The 22,480-nt window shown below is 41.9% G+C and overlaps 3 protein-coding genes across 9 annotated transcripts in view; 2 read left to right on the top strand and 1 right to left on the bottom strand.

The window, feature by feature from the left end:
* SLC16A12 (solute carrier family 16 member 12) overlaps positions 1-22,480 on the bottom strand; it is a 95,228-nt gene that overhangs the window by 26,939 nt on the left and 45,809 nt on the right. For 4 of the 7 annotated variants that reach the window (XM_041742473.1, XM_041742475.1, XM_041742470.1 and 1 more), the window contains exons 1-3: positions 19,979-20,086; positions 14,686-14,932; positions 1,523-1,626 (exon numbers count right to left, since the gene is read on the bottom strand). In XM_041742473.1, the coding sequence (XP_041598407.1) occupies positions 1,523-1,626; positions 14,686-14,795 (214 nt within the window). In that variant the 5' untranslated portion in view covers positions 14,796-14,932; positions 19,979-20,086. Of the gene's footprint in view, positions 1-1,522; positions 1,627-14,685; positions 14,933-19,978; positions 20,087-22,480 lie in introns of those variants that run through there. The other 3 variants (XM_041742469.1, XM_041742472.1, XM_041742471.1) reach the window with 1 other exon arrangement.
* Positions 10,928-11,280, top strand: LOC121483968 (SLC35A4 upstream open reading frame protein-like). The gene has a single exon (XM_041742479.1). The coding sequence runs from the start codon at positions 10,955-10,957 to the stop codon at positions 11,264-11,266; it is 312 nt and encodes a 103-aa protein (XP_041598413.1). The 5' UTR covers positions 10,928-10,954; the 3' UTR covers positions 11,267-11,280.
* LOC121483967 (probable UDP-sugar transporter protein SLC35A4) lies at positions 11,879-13,441 on the top strand. The gene has a single exon (XM_041742478.1). The coding sequence runs from the start codon at positions 12,268-12,270 to the stop codon at positions 12,613-12,615; it is 348 nt and encodes a 115-aa protein (XP_041598412.1). The 5' UTR covers positions 11,879-12,267; the 3' UTR covers positions 12,616-13,441.

Genomic DNA, 22,480 nt, shown 5'->3' with positions numbered 1-22,480 from the left:
CAGCCTCTTGTCCATCTCCTGAACTTAACTAATGTTGCCAGGTGAGCGAGCAAGTGGGCACATGGTAATTGGATACAGCAGGTCTGAAGTCCTTGCATGGCCTCAAGTCTTTGAACTTAAAAATGCAACATCTAACATGACCCTGCTTTATCACACAGTCACCGTGATCATGTTGGTCACCGAAGGCCATTTATTCCTCTTCTGGGGATTACAAATATTCTCCAGGAGGTAACAGTAAGGGAAATGAGTCACCTGTGTCCTCTGAGAAAGATAAACATGGCTCACTCAGCATGCTCATACAAAGGCTGTGACTAATAATGTGACCCTGAAAACAAAGTGATTGTCTTATTGGTTTTAAAAAAACAGATTAGTGAACACGAAGCTATTTTTGATCCCATAAGACCTTCCAGTGTTATCAGGAGACAGAGTCAACTTAGCCTTCTCATGAAACTCGCTAAAACTGCTTTCAAATTCCTCCCAACAAAGGAAGTACATTTCAGCACAATTCAATTGATTCCTGAGTATGTACATTTTTTTCTAAAAATAATATGAATCAGTATCTAGAATGAAGTTAGTTGAGGTTATTTACAAGTTATTGAATAATATGGTACTTCCCTTTTGCCACCAAAACATGGCTTGAAGAGATAAGTAGTTTTTTAATACTAAAGATTCATCTAAATAAAATAATTAAATGGAAATAAATAATTAAATAAAATGCAAACAGATCATTTCAATTTGACCCAATCTCAGAAACTCTCTAAGTATTAGTAACTTCAGTTTAAAATGTTCAAAAAGAAAAATCTCAAGGTTAGTTTTTCTCAATTATATGATGGATTGAGAGATTCCACAAATTTTGAGAATACTCTATATACTTTGTTTGTACCCTTGGGGTTCTTTGAATGAAGTTATAGCCATGGTGAGTGTGCTTATCTCATGACTACACCGTCCGATCCTTCCCTCATACTTTTTCTAAGAATGAAGATTTATGCATGAAAAATGAAATCCATGAGCCAAATTTTGAACCTCTTGGAAGGGAACAGAATGAAAACAAGACTTGAGATGTGATGCACATATTGTTGGCACTTGTTTAAGGAGATTGTATAGAAATGGCTCAGAGTGCTATCCAATGACTGCTTACATGCCTGGAGAATGAGGCGACCATAGCATTTAGAAGAGAGAAGCCCTGCATGTACTGTATGGTTACCTGTTTCCCAAATCAGGAGGAGTCCTGTGATGCCCAGCATCCTATCTCATTATGGGAGAACCAAATAATATGTATCTTCTTCAGAGTATTAACTACCTATTCCACCTGCCCTCAGCCAACATCATTAATTCCAAGAGCATGTCTGGTTGGGTTTGGCTGAGAGTAGGATTGGTCTTTTCTTCTTACATAGTGTTAGCCAATTTTTAGCAAAGATCTGCTCTTCAGAAAAAAATGGATAAACAAAAGCAGTAGAAGACCATTGTTGTGTATAGTTCAAGATTATCCAGTAACTATCTATCCCTGGTAAGTAATACTCACCACAGAGCATGGTCACACAATCTACAATGGAATGGATCCAAGCTGTTTGTGCATAATCCTGAGTGAAGTACGACTGGAACTCCACAAAAAAAATTGAAATACATCTGAAAAATACAGTGCAAGCATTTTATTATTATTATTATTATTTTAATGAATGAACATGGATCTAAACCACAGCTTGAAATTCTGGTTCAGCTGTTTGAATCTCCATAGGCTTTAACTGGTTTTCAGGGGTACATTATTGGACCATAGTAAGTGGGATGTCAGAAGCTATTGGGCCATTTAAAGGATAAAACAAATATTTATCCACTGGAAGGGCTGCTGAAGCCAAGTGGGTATGAGGATGACTGCTGTAGGGAAGGTTTTATGGAAAAGATGGCAGGTCAGAAACATGAGTTCATATTTATCTTAATATTTCACTAACATCTGTAACTTCTAAGAGGTTGTTATACAAATTAAAATTTGACAATTAAGAGTTATACATCACCAGGCAATTTCAGTTCCAGGTTTTAACAAAAGGTAATAATCAAATGATGATAATAATAGCAATAGTAGATACACATGAAAGGATATATTCTGGAGAACTATTTATAATAGCCAAATATCATAATGAATCTGTTTACCCATCAATAAAGGAGCCTGGATAAATACATTTTGAATTATCAATAAAATATTTTTAGGTGTTAAAAAGGATGATTTTATATATATTTATTAATTTGAGAATAAATCCACAACGCAATGTTAAGTAAAAAAGTAAGTTACAAAGTACTTTATATAATAAGGCTTGTTTTGATTAAAAAAAAACCCCAGAGTTCATATAAATAGAAAAATGCCAAAGTATATAAATTGAAAATACTTGAATGGTGAGATTATAAATGATCGAGAGAGAGAGAAATAGAGAAGAGAAACTTTATGTTGAAAATTGTTAATTAGGGAAAAAAGACCTAAGTGATTCAGGAGCAATAGTTCGTATCACTGTACAATTTGAAATGAACATCATACAGATTAGCAAGTTTCCTAACTCAGGGCAGGAGCTTTCAGTACTCTGGGACAGCAAGGGTGAATCAGGCCCTGATGGGGATGAGACAGGAGGTTGTCAGTGCCTTTCGAGAGGGCTACAGTCTGACTCATTATGCTTCCGCAGCCCATGGTAACCTGCTATTTCACTCCTCCCCTCTCCAGTTGCTGCTGGATATGAAGGTGGGTGATGCAGAAAAAGAAAAAGGAAGAGAATCAGGTATAACCAGAGTGATTATGTTAGGCAAGTCTAGCTTTACCAGCATGCATCCTCTGCAACTGCCCAGAATTTGGTACTCAGAAGCACAGAATTTCAGCTGTCACAGTCTTAAAATTCCTAACAATTTTATCTTTGAATTTATCTTTTGTAAGTGAAGTTGAAAGGAACAATGGGGCACGCACACAAGCAGAGGAGACACAAATACAATGTGCTTCGATTCTTTGCCTTTCCCTTGACAGATGTAGTATTAGAGACACAAACTCTGGTAGACTCACAATGTGTGGGAGTCTGGTAAGATGCAGAGTGAGCACAAGGTAAGCTACATCTAGAACTGAGCAAGTATGGAGGTAGAGAGGTCATGCTTTTTTCAAACCAAAATTTACTTCAAATACAGAAAGAAGGTAATGGTGTTCTAAGGAACACAAAGAACTGAGGATTCTGGTGACCCTTTGTGCGCCTCCCTCAATCCATCCCTGTATGTGGGTGGGCGCCCCTGGCAGGGTGTGCTCCCGCTATTGGGGGAGGTGGCCACCCGTGGGGGAGGGAGCCCATGGACGCTGACAGCTGCAGGTCCTCTGTTGATGGATCCACCATGGCTGAGCCTGTCTGAGTGGCACTCCACTGTGTTCACCACAGTCTTGCTCTTGTTCCCCGCATTGAGCACCCTAGGTAATTCTCTCTGTCACAGGATATGAAAAGTGGCCCTTCTGCATCCACTGATTTAAGAAGCCAGACAACATACTGCAATAGATCTGATGCTAGATTAATCATTGTATCAGAGTTTGAAGTACCGTAACACAGTCATAGGTAATGTTATGGAGAATAGTGACATAAACTACTGGGCTGATGATATGAATTTCTTTTTTTTTAATATTTTATTTATTTATTCAGGAGAGACACAGAGAAAGAGGCAGAGACATAGGCAGAGAGAGAAGCAGGCTCCATCCATGAAGCCTGATGTGGGACTCGATTCCCGGACTCCAGGATCACACCCTGGGCTGAAGGTGGCGCTAAACTGCTGAGCCACCCGGGCGTCCCGTGAATTTGAATTTAATTAAAATATTGCAGAGCTTTTTTAAAAGCATGAATTAACTGCAACAGCCTTAAGCTAGTTTTAATTCAGTGCAAAAGCAACAAAAAAACCTCCGTGATGTTTCTTAGTATCTTTTGGTAAAAGATGTATTTGAGGGAGAGAGTATTTGCACAACTGGAGGGAGAGAGCAGAGGGAGAGGGAAAGAATCTCAAACAGACTGCTGAGTGCAGAGCCTGATGTGCAGAGCCTAATGTGGGGGTTGTTCCCATGACCCTGAAATCATGACCTGATCCAAAAATCAAGAGTCAGACGCTTAACTGACTGAGTCACCCAGGAGCCCCATGTTTCTTAACATCTCAAAGATTGTTTGACCAGCATTAAAAAGTCTATTATTTTCTCCTAATCACAAGGCCTTCAATTTAAGAGAAAAATAACTTCTTGGATACAGCCTCATTTAAAAAAAATTTTTTTATTTATTTATCTAGAGAGAGGAAGAGAGAGAGCATGTGTGTGAGCTGGGGAAGAGGCAGAGAGAGAGAGAGAGAGAGAGAGAGAATCCCAAGCAGACTCTGCTCAGAGCATAGAGCCTGACACAGGACTCAATTCCACAACCCCAACATCGTGACCTGAGCCAAAATCAAGAGTTGGAAGCTCAACCAACTGAGCCACTCTGGCACCCCTTGGATTTAGCCTCATTATCAAAATAGTTATCTTTAGCCCAGGTTTCTCAACCCAAGTACTACTAACATTTTGGTCATGTTGTCCTGTGCATCATACAATGTTTAGCACCATCCCCGGCCTCTACCCTAAATGTCTCCCAACATTGCCAAGTGCCCCTTGAAGACCAAAATCAGCCTGGTTGAGAGTCTAATCTATGGTCAAGTTTTACTTATTCTACCTTGTACCTATCTCCCAAATGCCTCCACATCTCTGCATTCCCCTTATCATTCATAATTCATGACAATACCTCTCCCCTGGACTACAGCCCAAACCCTCCTAACTGTTCTCCCCAAACTCACACGGTTGCCTTGGCTACATTTTACATGCAATGGTCAGAGTAACTTTACTAGGACGTGAAATATATCCTGATGCTTCAAACCTTTTAACACAACTTCTGAGACCTACATGACTGGCCCTTCTCAGTGTGCACCCCCGACCCCTGTCCCCCACCCCAAAATGCATTCTGCACTTCACACTGATGGAACTGCTTACTCTCAACACACCACCTGTACTGTATCACACCTCTGAACATCAAAGATTTTTCTTCCTTTCTAGGATTCTCTCTCAGCTTGCCTCATCCTTTTATTCTCAAGATAACAGTCAACTCCTCCAGGAAGGCTTTCCCTAACTACCTGAATCTGGGTTTGACACCTCTCTTAAATGTTTACATGACATGCAGGACACTTAACCACATTACAGGCTTATAGCAATTCCCTTCACCTTTGTGTGTACTCTCCACCAGACTGTTGCCCTGTGACAGCAAAGGCCATATCTGTCTTATCTTGCACTTAATCCCAAATATCTAGTATACTACCTTTCATGTAGTGGGTGCTCATTAAATATTGTCCAAGGTTCAAGGTATTGAAGGAGGAAATGATTAGCATGAGTAAAGAAGTGATTGGAAGCTGAGGAAGCAAGGCTGAGTAGCAGCTTCAAGGACATATATGAAGGAAAGGAAAGACGAAGACCAGATGATAGCTACCCAGGAACGTGTAGCTAGACAAGGTACAGTAGAGATATGAAGAATCTGAGTTCATATGCTGACAGACGAATTAGTAGGAGGGAAATGCAGAAGCCTAAGAAAAAACGGTCCCAGATGATGATAAGACATTTTGGGATTGTGAATCATAGTCCCTCTCATCACTAAATCATTCTGAAGGATTTAATATTTGTACGACTATGTTTGTCTCTGTGACTTTTTTGTTTTCTTGCTTTATGGTTTTGTTTTCTGCTTGATGGTTTTCTTAACTGACTTGACTAGTGATATCAGTGAAACTTAAGGTATGTAAAATTAAAAAATAACACCGGACATTCTTATCTAAACATGTGAGTCAGATGGCCAACATGCACACGAGAAAATGCTCTGCATCACTTGCCATCAGGGAAATACAAATCAAAACCACAATGAGATACCACCTCACACCAGTGAGAATGGGGAAAATTAACAAGGCAGGAAACCACAAATGTTGGAGAGGATGTGGAGAAAAGGGAACCCTCTTACACTGTAGGTGGGAATGTGAACTGGTGCAGCCACTCTGGAAAACTGTGTGGAGGTTCCTCAAAGAGTTAAAAATAGACCTGCCCTATGACCCAGCAATTGCACTGTTGCGGATTTACCCCAAAGATACAGATGCAATGAAACGCCGGGACACCTGCACCCCGATGTTTCTAGCAGCAATGTCCACAATAGCCAAACTGTGGAAGAAGCCTCGGTGTCCATTGAAAGATGAATGGATAAAGAAGATGTGGTTTATGTATACAATGGGATATTACTCAGCCATTAGAAACGACAAATACCCACCATTTGCTTCGACGTGGATGGAACTGGAGGGTATTATGCTGAGTGAAATAAGTCAATCGGAGAAGGACAAACAGTGTATGTTCTCATTCACTTGGGGAATATAAATAATAGTGAAAGGGAATATAAAGGAAGGGAAAAGAAATGTTGGGAAATATCAGGAAGGGAGACAGAACATAAAGACTCCTAACTCGGGGAAACGAACTAGGGGTGGTGGAAGGGGAGGAGGGCGGGTGTTGGAGGGGAATGGGTGACGGGCACTGAGGTGGACACTTGACGGGATGAGCACTGGGTGTTTTTCTGTATGTTGGTAAATTGAACACCAATAAAAATTAATTAAAAATAAATAAATAAACATGTGAGTCAGTGTGCCAGAGGTAGTTTAATAACCACACGTATGCTTCTGATTGGCTGTGACTTTCATAAAATATGGGAAGAATAGGGGCACCTGGGTGACTCAGTCTGTTAAGCGTCTGCTTTCAGCTCAGGTCATAATCCCAGGGTCCTGGGATCGAGCCCCTCAGGCTCCCTGCTCATTGAGGAGCTTGCTTCTCCCTCTCCCTCTCTCTGCCACTCCCCCTGCTTGTTCTCTATCTCTCTCTGTCAAATAAATAAACAAATAAAATCTTTTTTAAAAAAACAGGAAGAATATTGTATCACTTCTTATTTATTCTCAAAAGGGAGAAGTACTTTTCAAATGGTAAAGTTTAATGATTTATGGTTTCTAAACATAGGCTTGACCTTAAAGAAAACAAATGTTATTGGGAGCACATATGCTTCTCACTCCAGAAGTAATTTTTACTGTACTTTGGAAAATTTGTGCATCTGATATGTCAGGAAAGCTGGGTCCTGATCTCTGATGCTCACACTGAGTAAGAATTTTGATAAAGCTTTATCTTTCAGGGTCTCAATTTCCTCATTTACGAAATTAGCAGTTTGATAAACACAACTAGATCTGTCGTAAGGTATTAGATCACGCTGCAGTAGCAAACAACTCCTACATCCCTCAAGGGTTGATAGGCTCTATTCTGAAGAATGAGGAAACAAAGAATCACCCAAGTGTCATCTGGTGTGAAATAATATTCTCAAAGATACATTCTCTCAAGGGGACAAAGTGCCTACTATCTCCACCTTACCACTCTGCTATAAAACTCTTCTTTGGCTTCTGTAGAGCTGGATATTGACAACATCTGGTATTTGGTTAAGACTTCCTTCTGGTTGATGAAGTTATCCACTACATCAATGCAGGAAGTGATTCACTAGACAGCGCAGCCTAGTAGTAAAAAGAACTACTACTCACTAACTGTGTGAGTTTGTTTTATTTTTGGTTTTTGCAGCTCTTTAATTTTTTAATTAAAGTAAACGTGTATTATTTGTATAATTTTCTTCTAATTTTTACTTAAATTTTACTTAGTTAACGTACAGTGCAATGTTGGTTTCAGGATAACAACGTGACTTTGGATATATCATTCAACCTCTGTTGTTTCAAGGATTAAATGACTTAATGAATGAAAAGTGCTTGGAACAATGTTAACCAGCACAGAGCAAGTACTCAGCTAACATTAGCTATCATTTATAGGAATTCAGCTGTTGTTAAAAGAGCTCCTCAATTTCACAGGACTTAGACATCTACTGCAATTAAGTTAATTTGGATCCAGAAGACGTTAAGAGAAAAATAGGTCACATAGCTGGAGGTTTTCCTTGAACATTTAAATCAACTACTGCTTTTCAAGTCAACCGCAACTCAAGCTGTCAGTTTACAAATAGAATGTCATGTAATTTCACAATGAAATATGATTCTTAAAATAGAGAATGTGTTTGCTAATAAGGTTATCTTGAAGGAAAAAAGTAATCAATACACATTAACAAACAGAGGGAAAATAAGTAAGAATGATGGCTTTAATAGCCTGGGGAACTTTAAGCTTTACATAAATTTTACATGTAAGGCAGTATCACTAGTTACAAGGCAGGAGCTGAAATACGGTTTTAAAGTGGCCTAGGTCATGATTGTAGCATTATCTGTAAAGCAAAAACCAGGGAACAAAAGTCCTTCAATAAAAATAAGTTAAATTATGCATGCATCCTTGTGATGGAATTTTAAGCAGTTATTTTTCAGTGAGGTAGAACTGTATGTGTTGGTATAGAAGTATTTCCAAGAGATATTACTTAGCAAAAAAAAAAAAAAAAAAGGTTCAAAACACTGTGTATAATATGAAAAGAATATGCTTTATATATGGATATAAAGTTCTTGAAATTTTTCTGTACAGGCCCAAAGAAACTATTAACAAGGTTAACTTTTTTTTTAGAGAGATTTTTATTTATTTATTCATAACAGATACAGAGAGAGAGAGGCAGAGACACAGGCAGAGGGAGGAGTAGGCTCCATGCAGGGGGCCCAACGTGGGACCTGAGCCCCGGTCCCCAGGATCACACCCTGGACTGAAGGCGGCGCTAAACCCCTGGGCCACCGGGGCTGCCCAACAAGGTTAACTTTTGGCAGTAAAACTGGCATTCAGAAAGTAAGGGAAAAAAGACTATTATATGTATCTCTGTTGTCCAAATTTTTACCATCTGCATATATGGTTTAATTTTTTTTAAGATTTATTCATTTATTTTAGAAAGAGGGAGAGTGAGAAAGAGAAAGCCCAGGGAGAAGAAGAGGAAGGGCGAGAGGGACAAGCAAACTCCCTGCTGAGCTTAGAGCCTGATGTGGGGCTCCATCCCAAGACCGCAAGATCATGACCTGAACTGAAGTCAGACATTTTTTTTTTTCAGACATTTAACCAACTGAGCCACCCAGGCCCCACACCCCCATATGGTTTAATTTTTAAGTATACAGTTTAAATGGGAGAAAAAGACTTAACTGACCCTCTGCCTTGACAAATCATCCTTCTGGTGGCTTTCCTTGGCCCTATCTCCAGTCCTCTTGGCTGCTGCCTGTTCAAGACACTGAGTTCCAATGCTGGCTGTGTCTTCACACTTTTCTCCTCTATGCTTAATTCTGCTTAGCTATGCCCCCTCTCAGTCTCTCCCATTAACCTCTGATAATAAATAGGTCTTTTCTACCAGCCGCAACCCTCTTCCAGTTCCCGGCTAAACTCTTAGCTCTTCAGGAATGGGGGCTGCCCACCGTTACCACAGACCAAGTAGCAGATGAAGCGCATGGACCTGATGCAGCTGGAAACATCTGTCTCCATTTCTTCCTGGCCAAGTTCTACCCATTCTTCAAGACTTCACTCCAGGGACAACTTCTCTAGAAAGCCTGCCCTGAACTTCCAAGGTCAGAATGAACCCCTCACCAGTGTTATTTTACACTCTGTTTTTACCTGATGTATATTTAGAACATTTTGATTTGTATTTCAGTGGTTTGTGCCTGAGCCCACTGGGTGGTGTGCCAACATCTGTGTTTGGGGAAGCACCTAGATAGAGCCTTGTCCTCAATGAATGCATTGTTATGTAGTAGCGGACCTGATTTCTGTTAAGTTGAAGTTGATAACTTAGGGGTACAACCTAAAATATATATATGCAAGACCTTCAGCCTTTGGCGACAGTCATGGGTTCCACTGGCAAATCCACTGTGACTGAGAAAAAAACTGAGATTCAGTGTCCTGCCAAACAAGACAAGCCACACAAGATGCTAAATGGCATTAAAGAGCAACAATATATCAGTGTCCTTGATATAAGTCCTCCATTTTCTACAGACACCTTACCCCAAGTTATTTTCACAGTTCCAGAGGGCAGCACTCAAAGAATCCACATCTCCCAACCTTAATGTGTAGTTGTTTGTACACAAATTGGGGTAACAATTCTTACGACTGGTTACCAACAGGATGAGGAGAGGAGAGACCCTCTGTAAAAATAATTTAGAAGCAACTGTCCCCTGGCACCATGACTTCTCATCACTGACATGACAACGCTATGGATATTAGGAAGTAGCCTACCTTAAGACAATGATTCCATCACCAAGGCAATTTTTCTAAAAACCTATGTTTAGTAGGACTATGCTGTCCTAGAGGATAAGGTGCAAAGTATTCGATGGGACAAGGAACTGGCCACAGAGCTTCCTTAAAGTGCCTACATCTTGGAGCAGAGGCAAAGACTGAAAGCAAAGATTGAAGCAAAGTCACTTCTCACAATGAAAAGGCAATAAGAGAGGACATGTGTATGTGGAAGATCAGGCCAAAGTATGGGGCATGTATGAAAAATAACAGGATAGGAAAGTGCCTGACTTGTGTTGGAAGGAGTCAATGGATCATGTGTGCATGCGCAATGGCAAATACACAAGAAATAATAATTTAAAAAAAAGATTAGCAATCCAGTCCAGTTTTGTCTCACCAGATCAAAACTGTAGGTAAATCATTTAACCTTTCGGAGCACCAGTGTCCTAATCTATTACATGGGGGTAAATAAGCCTATTCTGCCTAAACTGAGTCATGAAGACTCTACTACCCAAAATATATCAACCTAAGCCCTCCTTATAAAGCCCTAAACTCACTTCCAGAACTTTCCCATCATGGAAATGATGGAAGCTTACACATGTAAGAATCAAGAGATTCCTTTTTAACATTATGACTCCTCACACCCAGCACACAAGATCCATGATACAGATAGAAAAAAAAATCAGAACAAGTTAGCCGGGGAAGATGGCGGATGACAAGGATTCTCCGCCCAAGCTTAAGGACCTGGCATTTCTCAAGAACCATCTGGAATGCCTGCAGCAGCGTGTGAAAGAAGAAGTCAGCAGTGGTATGAGCCAGGATGGCTCGCTCTTGTCCTCCCCATTCCTCAAGGACTTCTTAGCCGGCTATGTGGTGGCCAAACTGAGGGCATCAGCAGTATTGGGCTTTGCTGTGGGTACCTGCACTGGCATCAACACGGCTCAGGCATATGCCGTGCCCAATGTGGAGAAGACACTGAGGGACTATGTTCGGTCATTGTGGAAGGGGCCTGACTAGCTCTGGATCCCATGGGGGAGAAAGGATGAACACCTCTGGCCTGCAGGTAGAGGCCTTTCAACCACAGACACCATATTTGGCTTCCCAACCTATCACCCTTTTGCTACCTCCAACTTGCCCACAGCCTTCATCCTTGCTTTCCTTCCTACAGAGGGTAAACAGTGGCTTATCAGCCAGCAGTTTGGATGCCCTTCCTTAACCCCATGGGATTGACCCCAAAACTGTGGCTTCTAGAGCCACCAGCCCCTTTCTTTTCCATCCCTGACTGTGGAGTTTGCTGCTGACTCTGATTCTCAGTATACTCTTTAGCAATGTACCACAGCTCCTCCCTCCGGGGAGCTGGCTCCATACTGATTTTCCCCAAACTTGATACAATTCCCACTGCCCCCTTGCTAGCTACACAGGCCCCCCCAGGGTCTGGTTTGGGCCTGAGTGTAGAGGATGGGGGTATGCCAGGCCTGGGTTGTCCCAGGCAGGCCCGCTGGACCCTGATGCTACTCTTATCCACTGCCATGTATGGTGCCCATGCCCCATTGCTGACACTGTGCCATGTGAATGGCAAAGTGCCTTTCCGGCCCTCCTTGGCTGACCGAGTTGACCAAGCTACTGTTGTGCGCCTTCTCCCTCTTGGTGGGCTGGCAGGCATGGCCCCAGGGGGCCCCACCATGGTGCCAGGCTGCCCCATTTGCACTATCAGCCCTACTCTACGGAGCTAACAACAACCTAGTGATCTATCTTCAACGTTATATGGACCCCAGCACCTACCAGGTGCTGAGCAATCTCAAGATTGGAAGCATGGCCCTGTTCTACTGCCTCTGTCTCTGACACCGCCTCTCTGCACGTCAGGGCTTAGCACTACTGCTGCTGATGGTGGCAGGGGCTTGTTATGCATTAGCAGTTGCTGCTGGCCCCATGCCCCTGCATATCACTCCACTGGACTGCTGCTTCTCATCCTGTACTGCCTCATCTCAGGCCTCTCGTCCGTGTACACAGAACTGCTCATGAAGCGACAGCGGCTGCCCCTAGCACTTCAGAACCTTTTCCTCTACACTTTTGGTGTGCTCCTAAATCTAGGTCTGCATGCAGGTGGCGGCCCTGGCCCGGGGCTCCTGAAGGTTTTCTCAGGATGGGCAGCGCTTGTGGTACTGAGCCAGGCAGTAAATGGACTACTCGTGTCAGCTGTCATGAAGCACGGCAGCAGCATCACACGCCTGTTTGTTGTGTTCTGCTCACTTGTGGTCAATGCCGTGTTCTCAGCAGCCCTGCTGTGGCTACAGCTCACAGCTGCCTTCTTCCTGGCCACACTGCTCATTGGTCTGGCTGTGCACCTGTATTATGGCAGCCGCTAGCCCCTGACCACCTCCACCTGGACTCCTGACCCTGAAGACTGGCCACCATCAGAGCCACCTCCCAGGCCTCCCGACCTTTTCCTCAGCAGCCAGCCCTGTAACAAGTGCCTTGTGACAACAGGTGGGGAAGTGAGAGCAGCCAGGTTAGTCTCTGGAAGTGAGTGAATGAAGGGTTACTCCAGGAGACTGAGTTTAATTAAAGAAACTTAACTTCCCAAAAGTTCATCCACACTAAGGAATTGAGGGAGCATCCATACCTCGGCCTAAAAACGACCCCATCCCCATTAGAGGAGACTCCCTGCCTCATCCTGCATGAATGCAGTTGTTTTAAGTGGGGTGTGGGCAACAGTTGGCTTTCCTTGCCTCCTGTGGTCACCCCAGCAGACCCATTGCCCCCAGGCCTGGTGACAGCTATTCCACCCCAGCTTTGGTACGTGAATCCCCCATTAGAGACATTCATCCCCGCACCATAATGCAAGAAACCCTATTGCTACCCAGCCTCTCTTCCAAGCTCCCTTGGCTCCAGCAGCACCTGGAGACAATGCCCCCTGCTCCCTTCACAGTGCTGCTCTCCAAATCCACCCAGCTTTGTTCTGGAAACTCCAGAGAGGGCTGGAGCTTGACTCATCTCAGGGAATGTTGCCCCTAGGCCCTGGCTTAAGGCTATATTCCTGATCTCTCTGCTCACCCCAAGGGCCTTCTCAAAGCCCATTGCCCCTTCTACAACTCCTAGGAGGTACCATTCTTCTCACTGCGGGTCCTGCCCCTGCCTAGCAGTGTCCTAGCTCTCAATAGCTTAGGGAAGCTCTACACAGAGTAACCTGGAACCAGGCACAGGGAAATTTGGTATAACTCAGTCTGTGTCTCTAACTATGTAAGCAATAAGGTCTTAATAAAGTGTTCTGGGGTGCAGGTTGTTCCTGCAATTGACTACGAAAAAAAAAAAAAAAGAAGAAGAAAAAAATCAGCTTCAATACCAATCGTATTATTTTAAACAAACCTATAGTTTTAATGATACATAATCAACCAACTCTTATTGTAGCAAAAACAAATATCTCGCTTCTTTCTTGCATTATATATTTGCTATGGGGGGGAAATATTGATGCGTGTGTGTATTGAGGATGTCATTAAAAAAAGTTTTTACTGCAGATTACTTTCATTCACTGCTAAAGGTGTGTTGCCAGAGAAGAGCAACAAATAGTTCTTACTTGAATGAAAGAAAGCACGTGTAGAGGAAAGAGCTAGCACATGCAGAGTTCAAGCATGTATTTATTCCACATATAAATAAGATGAATGAGTCACAAGGTATACAAGTGTAATTTAAGTATATTCAACAGTATGCCCTTGGATAAAAGAAAGAGAGAAGAAATGAACAAATGAGAATGAGAGTAGCCTGTACTTATGCTGTTCCTTTCCTTCAACCTAGAACTTAGCGTCCAGCAGCACAGACAAATGTAAAATGAAGCAGAAGAATTTAAATTCTAGATTATAAGCCTTCAGTAGCTCAGTATCTGGTGAGTCAGGAGGTTTTCAAGAATTGTTTTGACCTTATGGGGACGCCTGGGTGGCTCAGCAGTTGAGTGTCTGCCTTTGGCTTAGGGTGTGATCCCAGGACCTGGGAACGAGTCCCACATCAGGCTCCTTGCAGGGAGCCGCCTTCTCCCTCTGCCTATGTCTCTGCCTCTCGCTATGTGTCTCTCATGAATAAATAAATAAAATCCTAAGAAAAAAAAAAAGGATGTTTTGACCTTACATATTTTTCTTTTCTGGGATGAGCTGCTTATGAAAACAAATGACTGGAATAGCCACAACATTAGTCTAAAAATGTCCTAATACCCCAGGTTTATGTGCCAGATATTATAGAAGACACCACTATCCAGGACTTTCAAGTGTCAGAACATCACATTCCTTGCAAAGAAAAAGACATTCAAACAAAGGAAATATACACACCACATATCCCATACCTAAACAGATATTTTCAGAATGACAGGTTCAGAAATAGAATGAAGCAAACTTAGAAGAAAAGACAAGCCAGATCATCTTATTAATGAAGAAGAGAATGCCACCTACCTGGTAACTGCCCGGGTGCAGATGGTGACAAGGAAACAGCCAGCCACAATCATCCAGCCCCAGCCTCCATCTGGAGGAGAGGTAGACCGAACTCTAGTTCCCTTTGCCATGGCTTCAATTCTTTTTTCTTTTTTGAATTACTCCACTAGCCCAGTTATGATCCTGGACCAGGTATGCCGTGCAGTGACTTCCGATTGGCGTTCAAGATTGGCATAGAATGCTACCTGGCACATGAGTTACTGGCCATCTAAAACCAAAAATAAGGACATAATTATATTTTATTGACATATCCAAAGGTTGATTTTTTTCACTTGACAAAAATGATCACTACTTTCCTGTTAAATTCGATTATTTGTAACTATGAATGCTGGACTGGGGCAAAGACCATTAATTGTCCCTGGCACCATTTTTCTTCTTTTAATAATAGAGCCTCCCAAATTTTAGCCAAATCCATGTCCACCCAGTTTGATACCATATTTCCTAGCCTCTCTTGAAGGTAGATGTGGCAACATGGTCTTGTTTAAATAAAAGGTATGGAAGAAAAAGTAATATACCATTTCTGACTCATGAGCCCAAAGGCAAAGGTACGTTCCCAGGACTTCTAACACATAGAAGACAAGCATGGATGTGGGGGTGAGACAGCTTCACCCACATAGACCAGGATAGCACCCTGGGTGCTAGCAGAGCTACGGGGTAGAAGGAGCCTAGGTCCCCAGAGGATGGTGGAGAAAGGCTGCCTCTCCAGCTCTGGACTTCACGTACCTCTACACCATAATACTAAATACTAAAAAGCTTCCATTTTATTTGAGCCTTTGTATTTTGGAGTCTTGCTGTTACAACAACTTAGACCATGTCCTACCTATGACACTGAATGAGTCTGATAGTAACTTCTCTGGCATTTCTGACTAGCACTGCTATAATTTTTATTTTTTATTTTTAAAATTTCTTCTTCAATGCTATATTTTTTTAAGATTTTGTTTATTTATTCATGAGAGGCACAGAGAAAGGCAGAGATATAGGCAGAGGGAGAAGCAGGCTCCTCGAGGGGAGCCTGATGCGGGACTCAATCCTGGGACTCCGAGACGACACCCTGAGCCAGAGGCAGACACTCAACCACTGAGCCACCCAGGTGTCCCCAATACTATAATATTTTACGTGTATAGTTAAAGCAAGAAGAGAATGACAAATAAATGAACTAGAATAGAGGGCCCAGTACCAAGTACATAATAATTCAACATAGCTAAATAAGGTAGTAAAGATTGGTGGAGAAAAAGGGATTACTCATTATATTATGTTACAACTCTCCCCTTAGTTCTACTTTTTTTTAAAGGATTTTATTTATTTATTCATGAAGGACACAGAGAGAGAAGCAGAGACACAGGCAGAGGGAGAAGCAGGCTCCATGCAGGAAGCCCAACATGGGGCTCGATCCCGGGTCTCCAGGACACACCCTGGGCCGAAGGCAACGCTAAACAGCTAAGCCACCCTGGCAGCTCTCTCCCTTTAGTTCTTAACCTTCTAGATAGGTCAGAGTTAAATGCAAAAAAAAAAAAAAGAAAAAAGAAAGAAAGAAAGAAAGAAAGAAAGAAAGAAAGAAAGAAAGAAAGAAAGAAAGAAAGAAAAAGAAAAAGAAAGAAATCATTAAAATTCCAGCTGAAAATACAGGCAAATATTTATCTGGTCTCTAGATAGGAGAAGGATTCCCTGAGATGTGAAGTCATGTAATAAACCAAAAGGAAATTTGAGTTAATTTGTCTAATTAAAATTTAACATTTCTACATATCACAACATGTAATAAATGAAGCCAAATGATAAGCTATAGATTTGCGAAAAAAACACTAGCAATACATGGTGCAAAGAAGTAATATCTGCAACATTAAGTCATTCAACTACCAGAATCTACTGAGTGTCTACTATGTCCCAGGTAGTATTTCAAGGCACCGGGAATCCTTATGGGGGGCAGACTCTAAGGTACTCCTATGGTCCCACCTCCTGTTTTTCTTGACTTTGTATAAACCCTCCCATTGAGTGTGGGTGGGACCTGTGACTTGCTCCTAACCAGAGAGTAGGGCACAGGTGAAAGGAGATGAATCCCAAGATTATATCGTGCTATGTAAGACTAATCTTGCTAGAAAATTTGTTCTCACTCTCCTGCTGACCTTGATGAACAAGCTAATTGCACACTGCCTAGAAAGAGGGCCACGTGGAGGGCACTGTGTGCAGCCTGTGGGAACTGAGGACAGCCTCTGGAAGATAGTAAAAAGCTGAAGTCCTCAGCCCTACAACAGAAAGGAAACAAATTCTGCCAATATCCCAAATGAGCTTGGAAGCAGATTTTTTCCTGGTGAACCTCCAGTTGAGAATGCAGCCTAGTCAACATTTTGACCACAGCCTGTGACATCCTGAGCCGAGGATCCCGTTGAGTCCTGGATTCTGGACTCACAGAAACTGTGATATAAGGTGCTTCTTAAAGTCTTCTTTAACATGTCAGACAGGCTTCTGAATTATTGTTAGGGATTAATTGTTTAAGAGGCAAAAATAAGAGTTTTGACAGATACTTTTTTCCCCTGGACAGAGCAAATCACTCAGTTGCTTGGTACAATTGGATTATGAGCACCAGAAGAAATCCTAAGTAAAAATAATTCAATGAAACATCATTCTAACTATGACAAAGCATGCATTACTTAGAACATAGGCTATGTACCACTTGGTAAATTATGGGAAAATCAAACTAATAAAAATTTTACTTTAAAACTATAATTCTTGGGGGTGGGGAGGGCTCACAGTAGAATCTTGCAAATATGCATCTTTAAAGCCATTGGAACAACCTGGCAGCCTATGGGTTCAGAGAGCAAATACAGAGCAAAGACAGTGAATGACATTCATTCCCTCATAGAGCGGCCCAAAGAGCTCCTTAACCCTCTTCTGCCAGATGAGGACACAGCATAAAGGAGGCTGTCTGGGAGCAAGGAGGTGGGCTCTCACCCGTGCCCATTCTGCCAGCCCCTTGATCTTAAACTATCCACCTCCAGAACTGTGGGAAATAAAGATTGTTATCCAAGCCATCCAGTCAATGGTAGTTTTGTTACAGTAGCCCAAATGGACTAAGACACCTAAAACTTTAGATTTCCCAATTCCCTTGAAAGTTTGAAAGTGCTGAAGATATCAGACAGGCATTCTTTTGTGGCAGCTGTCAGAGAGAGTCAAGTACCAGCACATTCCTGGATAAGGCCTGTAACCCCACTTCACTCTGTCCCTGACTCCTGTACTGTCCAACCTCTGCTGTCTCACTCATATACAACACCTGACAGGCCCCTGCAAGCAACAGCTTCTCAACATCTGCCCATCCCAAGTTGCCATAAGTCAAAGTTTCTTAAACAGCCAGATGTGTCACATTTATGGGATGCTTTATGTCTAGGGCTCTCTCTCACAATTTCAATAGGATTAGCATTCAAGGTTCTACCTGCACCTGGGCATACATACACACACACTCTGAAATAACTCACTGCTTAGACATAATTTGGTGCCAAGTATCATGGAATGATAGAATCAATTGTACAAGCAAGAAAGCCAAAGTTCAGAAACCTCTGTCTTGGTTTAGTTCTAGCCTCTTCACAGTTTTTCCATTAAAATGACTCTAAGGTTAAGCTGTTTTCCAATTGAAGACTATAAATCCACCAACACATAAATGTCCTGTACAAGGACCATCATCAGTCAGTGCTGCTCAGGGCTGTTCAAGAATGCTAAAACACGCCACGTCATAGAGTGCAATAGATCAAGAATTAGAAAGTTATTCAAATTTTTTGAACAGTAATCTCATTGCTGGGAAGTTATCCTAACAAGACAATTTAAGACAGACACTAGGGGTGGAAAATAATAGTTGTATCATGAATAATATATAAAACAAAGACAACTTAAGTGCTCAACAACTAGGAAGTGATCCGAGAGTTATAACACATGGAACAAATGGAACAGTATCCAGTCCTTTAAAACCATAAGCAAGAAGATAATACTGTAATATGGGAAAGCATCTATGATGCCATGCTAAGGCAAAAAGATATCCCTAAAATTGTGTGCACATGGCAAGGCGAAGCTATCGAAAACTTACATAAAAGTTGTATACTTGCAGCTGTCACAAAGAACAGGAAGGATATGCAAAAAGGTATACAGTTGCAAAGACTATGCAAAAAGGTATACAGCTGGCATAATTGTTATGATTTGTTTTCAAAATTGTATTCAATACCATTGTATTTTATTTTTTAAAAGATTTTATTCATTTGAGAGAGAGCAGGAGTGAGAGAAAGCACAAATAGTGGGAAGGGCAGAGGGAGAAGCAGGCTCCCCACTGAGCAGGGAGCCCAATGCTGAGATTCAATGTGGGGGCAGGAAGGGGGCTCGGGGATCATAATCTGAGCCAAAGGCAGATGCTTAACCAACTGAGCCACCCAGGCACCCCCAATACCAATTTATATATAGTTTTCTTAGATAGTTCAGGTCTATTCCTGCGGTGTAAATATGAGCACAAAAATTTCCCCTGGATAGTATCTCAAGAACTAGAAAGAACCATATCATTTATTGTACAACACAATAAAAATTAGGTGATTTTACAGTAGAATGTGATATAGGTAACAAGCCCTGGCAAAATAAAATGTTCCATTTCATTACAAAAATATTAAGCATCATTAACTTTTACTTTGCCACTTGAGTCTCCAGATGATTCTATTTTCATTTGTTTTAGTTGAGCAACTTCTCTTTGGCATTCCCACATTTTATGAGTTAAAAAGTAATTTTCTAAAGATTTCATTTATTTATTCATGAGATACACAGAGAGAATGGTGGAGACATGAGAAGAGGGAGAAGCAGGCTCCCCACAGGGAGCCCCATGTGGGACTCGATCCCAGATCCCGGGATCATGACCTGAGCTGAAGGCAGACGCCCAACCACTGAGCGACCCAGGCGCCCGAGTTAAGAAGCAATTTGTGAGGATCTCTCAAAAGATACACTTACTTAGTCCAAATTAAAGATGTGAGTAACATGCCCAAGCAGTGCTTTTCTGACAGCACAGTGAGCAGCAGTCTGTTGTAAATTAAAGTCAACCACAGAACCAGGAACATTCTCACAGGGTTCCAGGGTGGGGAGGAATGGCTTTGAAGGCATCGGTATGCAGTACTATGATTAATGATTCCTCATAAACAAGGCATACTTGAGCCTCACAAGCCCCAGGGACAGATCCTCCAGGTTTTCTCCCTTTCATGATGATGAAGCTGAAGCCCTAAGAAGTGAAGAGACTCACCTGGTAGTTCTCCATGGAGATACAGGTGGAGACCAGCGGCTCTGGCAGATTTTGGACAGTGCACTTGCCCATCCACCCTCCAGATTTCAAAACCGCTATTGGTCATTTCTGTCAATAAGCTGTGCAAACAATGGTAAAGCTTGAGTACCCATTTGTGTGAGTGATCACGACAAAAGACAGGGGAAAGCCTGCCCAAGGGTATACTGCCCAAAAAACAACTTGTGTTTCTTTCAAAACAGGTCATTTAATAGATCCATATGTATTCAGAAGAATGCACAGGTTACACAAGGCTAATTTAGTTTCATAGAGACTTTGGAGCAGCCTGCAGTTCCCCTAGAATATTAGCCTGTGCATTCTTATAAATAATTAACTGACCTGATATGGCACAAATATAAGGGAAAAAAAAGTCCTTTACTGAGTTAATAGTATACCTAAAACTATATGCAAAGGAAGCATGTTAGCATCACATAATTCTTCACTTTACTAATCAGCCTCCAATTTATTTCATTTTGACATCCAACCACTAAAATATAATTGCATTCTGCATCTCTTTCTAGTTCCAGAAAAATCTTTTTGGAACAAGAGAGGCTCTATGTCATGATGTTCCTCTAAGATTACTCCTTAATAGTACAAATTAGGATATATGCTCAATTTCACTTCATCCTCCTTGCTTTCAAAAATCTAACCATTTGCAAAGAATTCTTGCTAACAGTCAAGAACTTTCCAGTAAAGCATAGCATTTGTGGGGCAAATCTTTCGTGTTATCCTTGGTAAAGTCTTCTGAAGTGATCTCTTCTGTCGGTAGCAGACCTACTGTACTTCTTACAGGAGAAAAGTCTGACAGTGGTCCTGGAACCACTTGTTTTGTTAGGCTTCCAACTATCTTTCTTGCTCGTTCCTTCCTCCATTCCCTTTTACTTCCAGCACCTTAACCTTTAGCTATACCCTTCTTTATAAATTGCTTTGCAGCCACAAACCAGATAAAGGTGTGTGGGAGAAAGATACCAAGAGCGGGAGTTAAGACCATTGGGTCCAAGTGACACAACTTAGTTGGATGATCCTGCGCAAATTACCTCCTCTTTGTTACCATTTCCTAATCTATAAAACCAGGGAGTTGGATTACTGAAGGGACGTTTATCCTTCAAACCAGGTAATTGATTATTAGGTATCTCTTCTGGTAGACTGGGCACTTCTCAGTAAACTCTAATTGATTCTACTCTTTGTTTTTACTTAAGAATCATGACATTTGCCAGTCTCTCTTTTTTCTGGGGCACTTCTAAAATATTCTGATACTGCAAGTAATATTTTTGGAATATCTCTTGAGGTACTTATTTCCTTTTGCGGGCAAGCTGGTTTTCTCTCACTGGTCCCCTTCTATCATTAAAGCTAAGCCAAGAAGTTTATTGCTGTGGGACACAGGAAGATGAGTCCCATCCATAATAAATTCATCTATAACTATGAAATCATAGGATTGTACTGTAGGGGAAATTTCTACTATACAAAGGGAAAGTAGACACCTACCCAGAGAGGAAGGGGGAAAGGTTTTGTTTTTTTTTTGTTTGTTTTTGTTTTTTTTATAAAGGAATAGTGATGAGCTGCCTAGGTTTTTCAGGACTGCATTTCCCATTGCCTTGAGTCTTGACCAGGAGTAGATAAGTGGTAGAGTGAAGAACTAGGAAACCGGGTATTTGGGAGAGGGAGTTGCAATAAGGAGGCTTGTGCTATGTATCCCGTGGGTACCTGGGAAAAGACCTAACTTCATTGGGTGCCCTTGGCCTCTGACGTGTCTGGGCAGAGAGAAAGCCAAAGACAGAGCTCAGTGTCTGTCCCTCACCTCCCTTGGGACACAGGAGTGTAACAGATGCTCTCCCATATTCTCAGTGGAGACATGGACTACAACTAAGAGATGAGAGGCAGAGCTGTGGCAAAAGGGAAATAGTCTGAGCCTAATGGAAGTCGTCACTGATCTTCAAGAAGAGCTGCAACAAGAAAGGTAGGCAACTCTCTTGGGTCCTGGTCATAGAGACAGTACGAACCAGAAGGTCCACCAGCAGCAGACGTGTGGCACGGGAGACGGTGAGGACAGAAGCCAGTACCTAGAGGCCAGCAAGATGAGTGTCACCGGCAGAATGCCTAAGCGCCAATACTAAGGAAAGCTCTGCTTAGGCCAATGAGAATTCAAGGACCTGCATGCCAACCACCTCATGAAGACACACAGGAGTTCTCCCCTAAACCAGATGGGCAGAAAGGAGAAGGAGGGAAAAATACCACAGAAAGAAGAAACACCACTTACTTAGAGGTTAACCTTGGATTTCGCTAACTGTTGATCCAAAAAAGATTAAGATAAAAGAGAGTACTTTATTTTTTTTTGTTTTCTTTTTTTTTAATTAATTTTTATTGGTGTTCAATTTACCAACATACAGAAAAACACCCAGTGCTCATCCCGTCAAGTGTCCACCTCAGTGCCCCTCACCCATTCCCCTCCAACACCCGCCCTCCTCC

Source organism: Vulpes lagopus, chromosome 2 (assembly GCF_018345385.1).
Source record: "Vulpes lagopus strain Blue_001 chromosome 2, ASM1834538v1, whole genome shotgun sequence".
Lineage (NCBI taxonomy): Eukaryota > Metazoa > Chordata > Mammalia > Carnivora > Canidae > Vulpes > Vulpes lagopus.
Note: the sequence above shows the minus strand (reverse complement) of the source record. Positions and strands in the feature narration are given on the sequence as shown.

Excerpts from the sequence above, each read along its gene's own strand:
- LOC121483968 (XM_041742479.1), top strand. The coding sequence starts at position 10,955 with ATGGCGGATGACAAGGATTCTCCGCCCAAGCTTAAGGACCTGGCATTT.
- LOC121483967 (XM_041742478.1), top strand. The coding sequence starts at position 12,268 with ATGAAGCGACAGCGGCTGCCCCTAGCACTTCAGAACCTTTTCCTCTAC.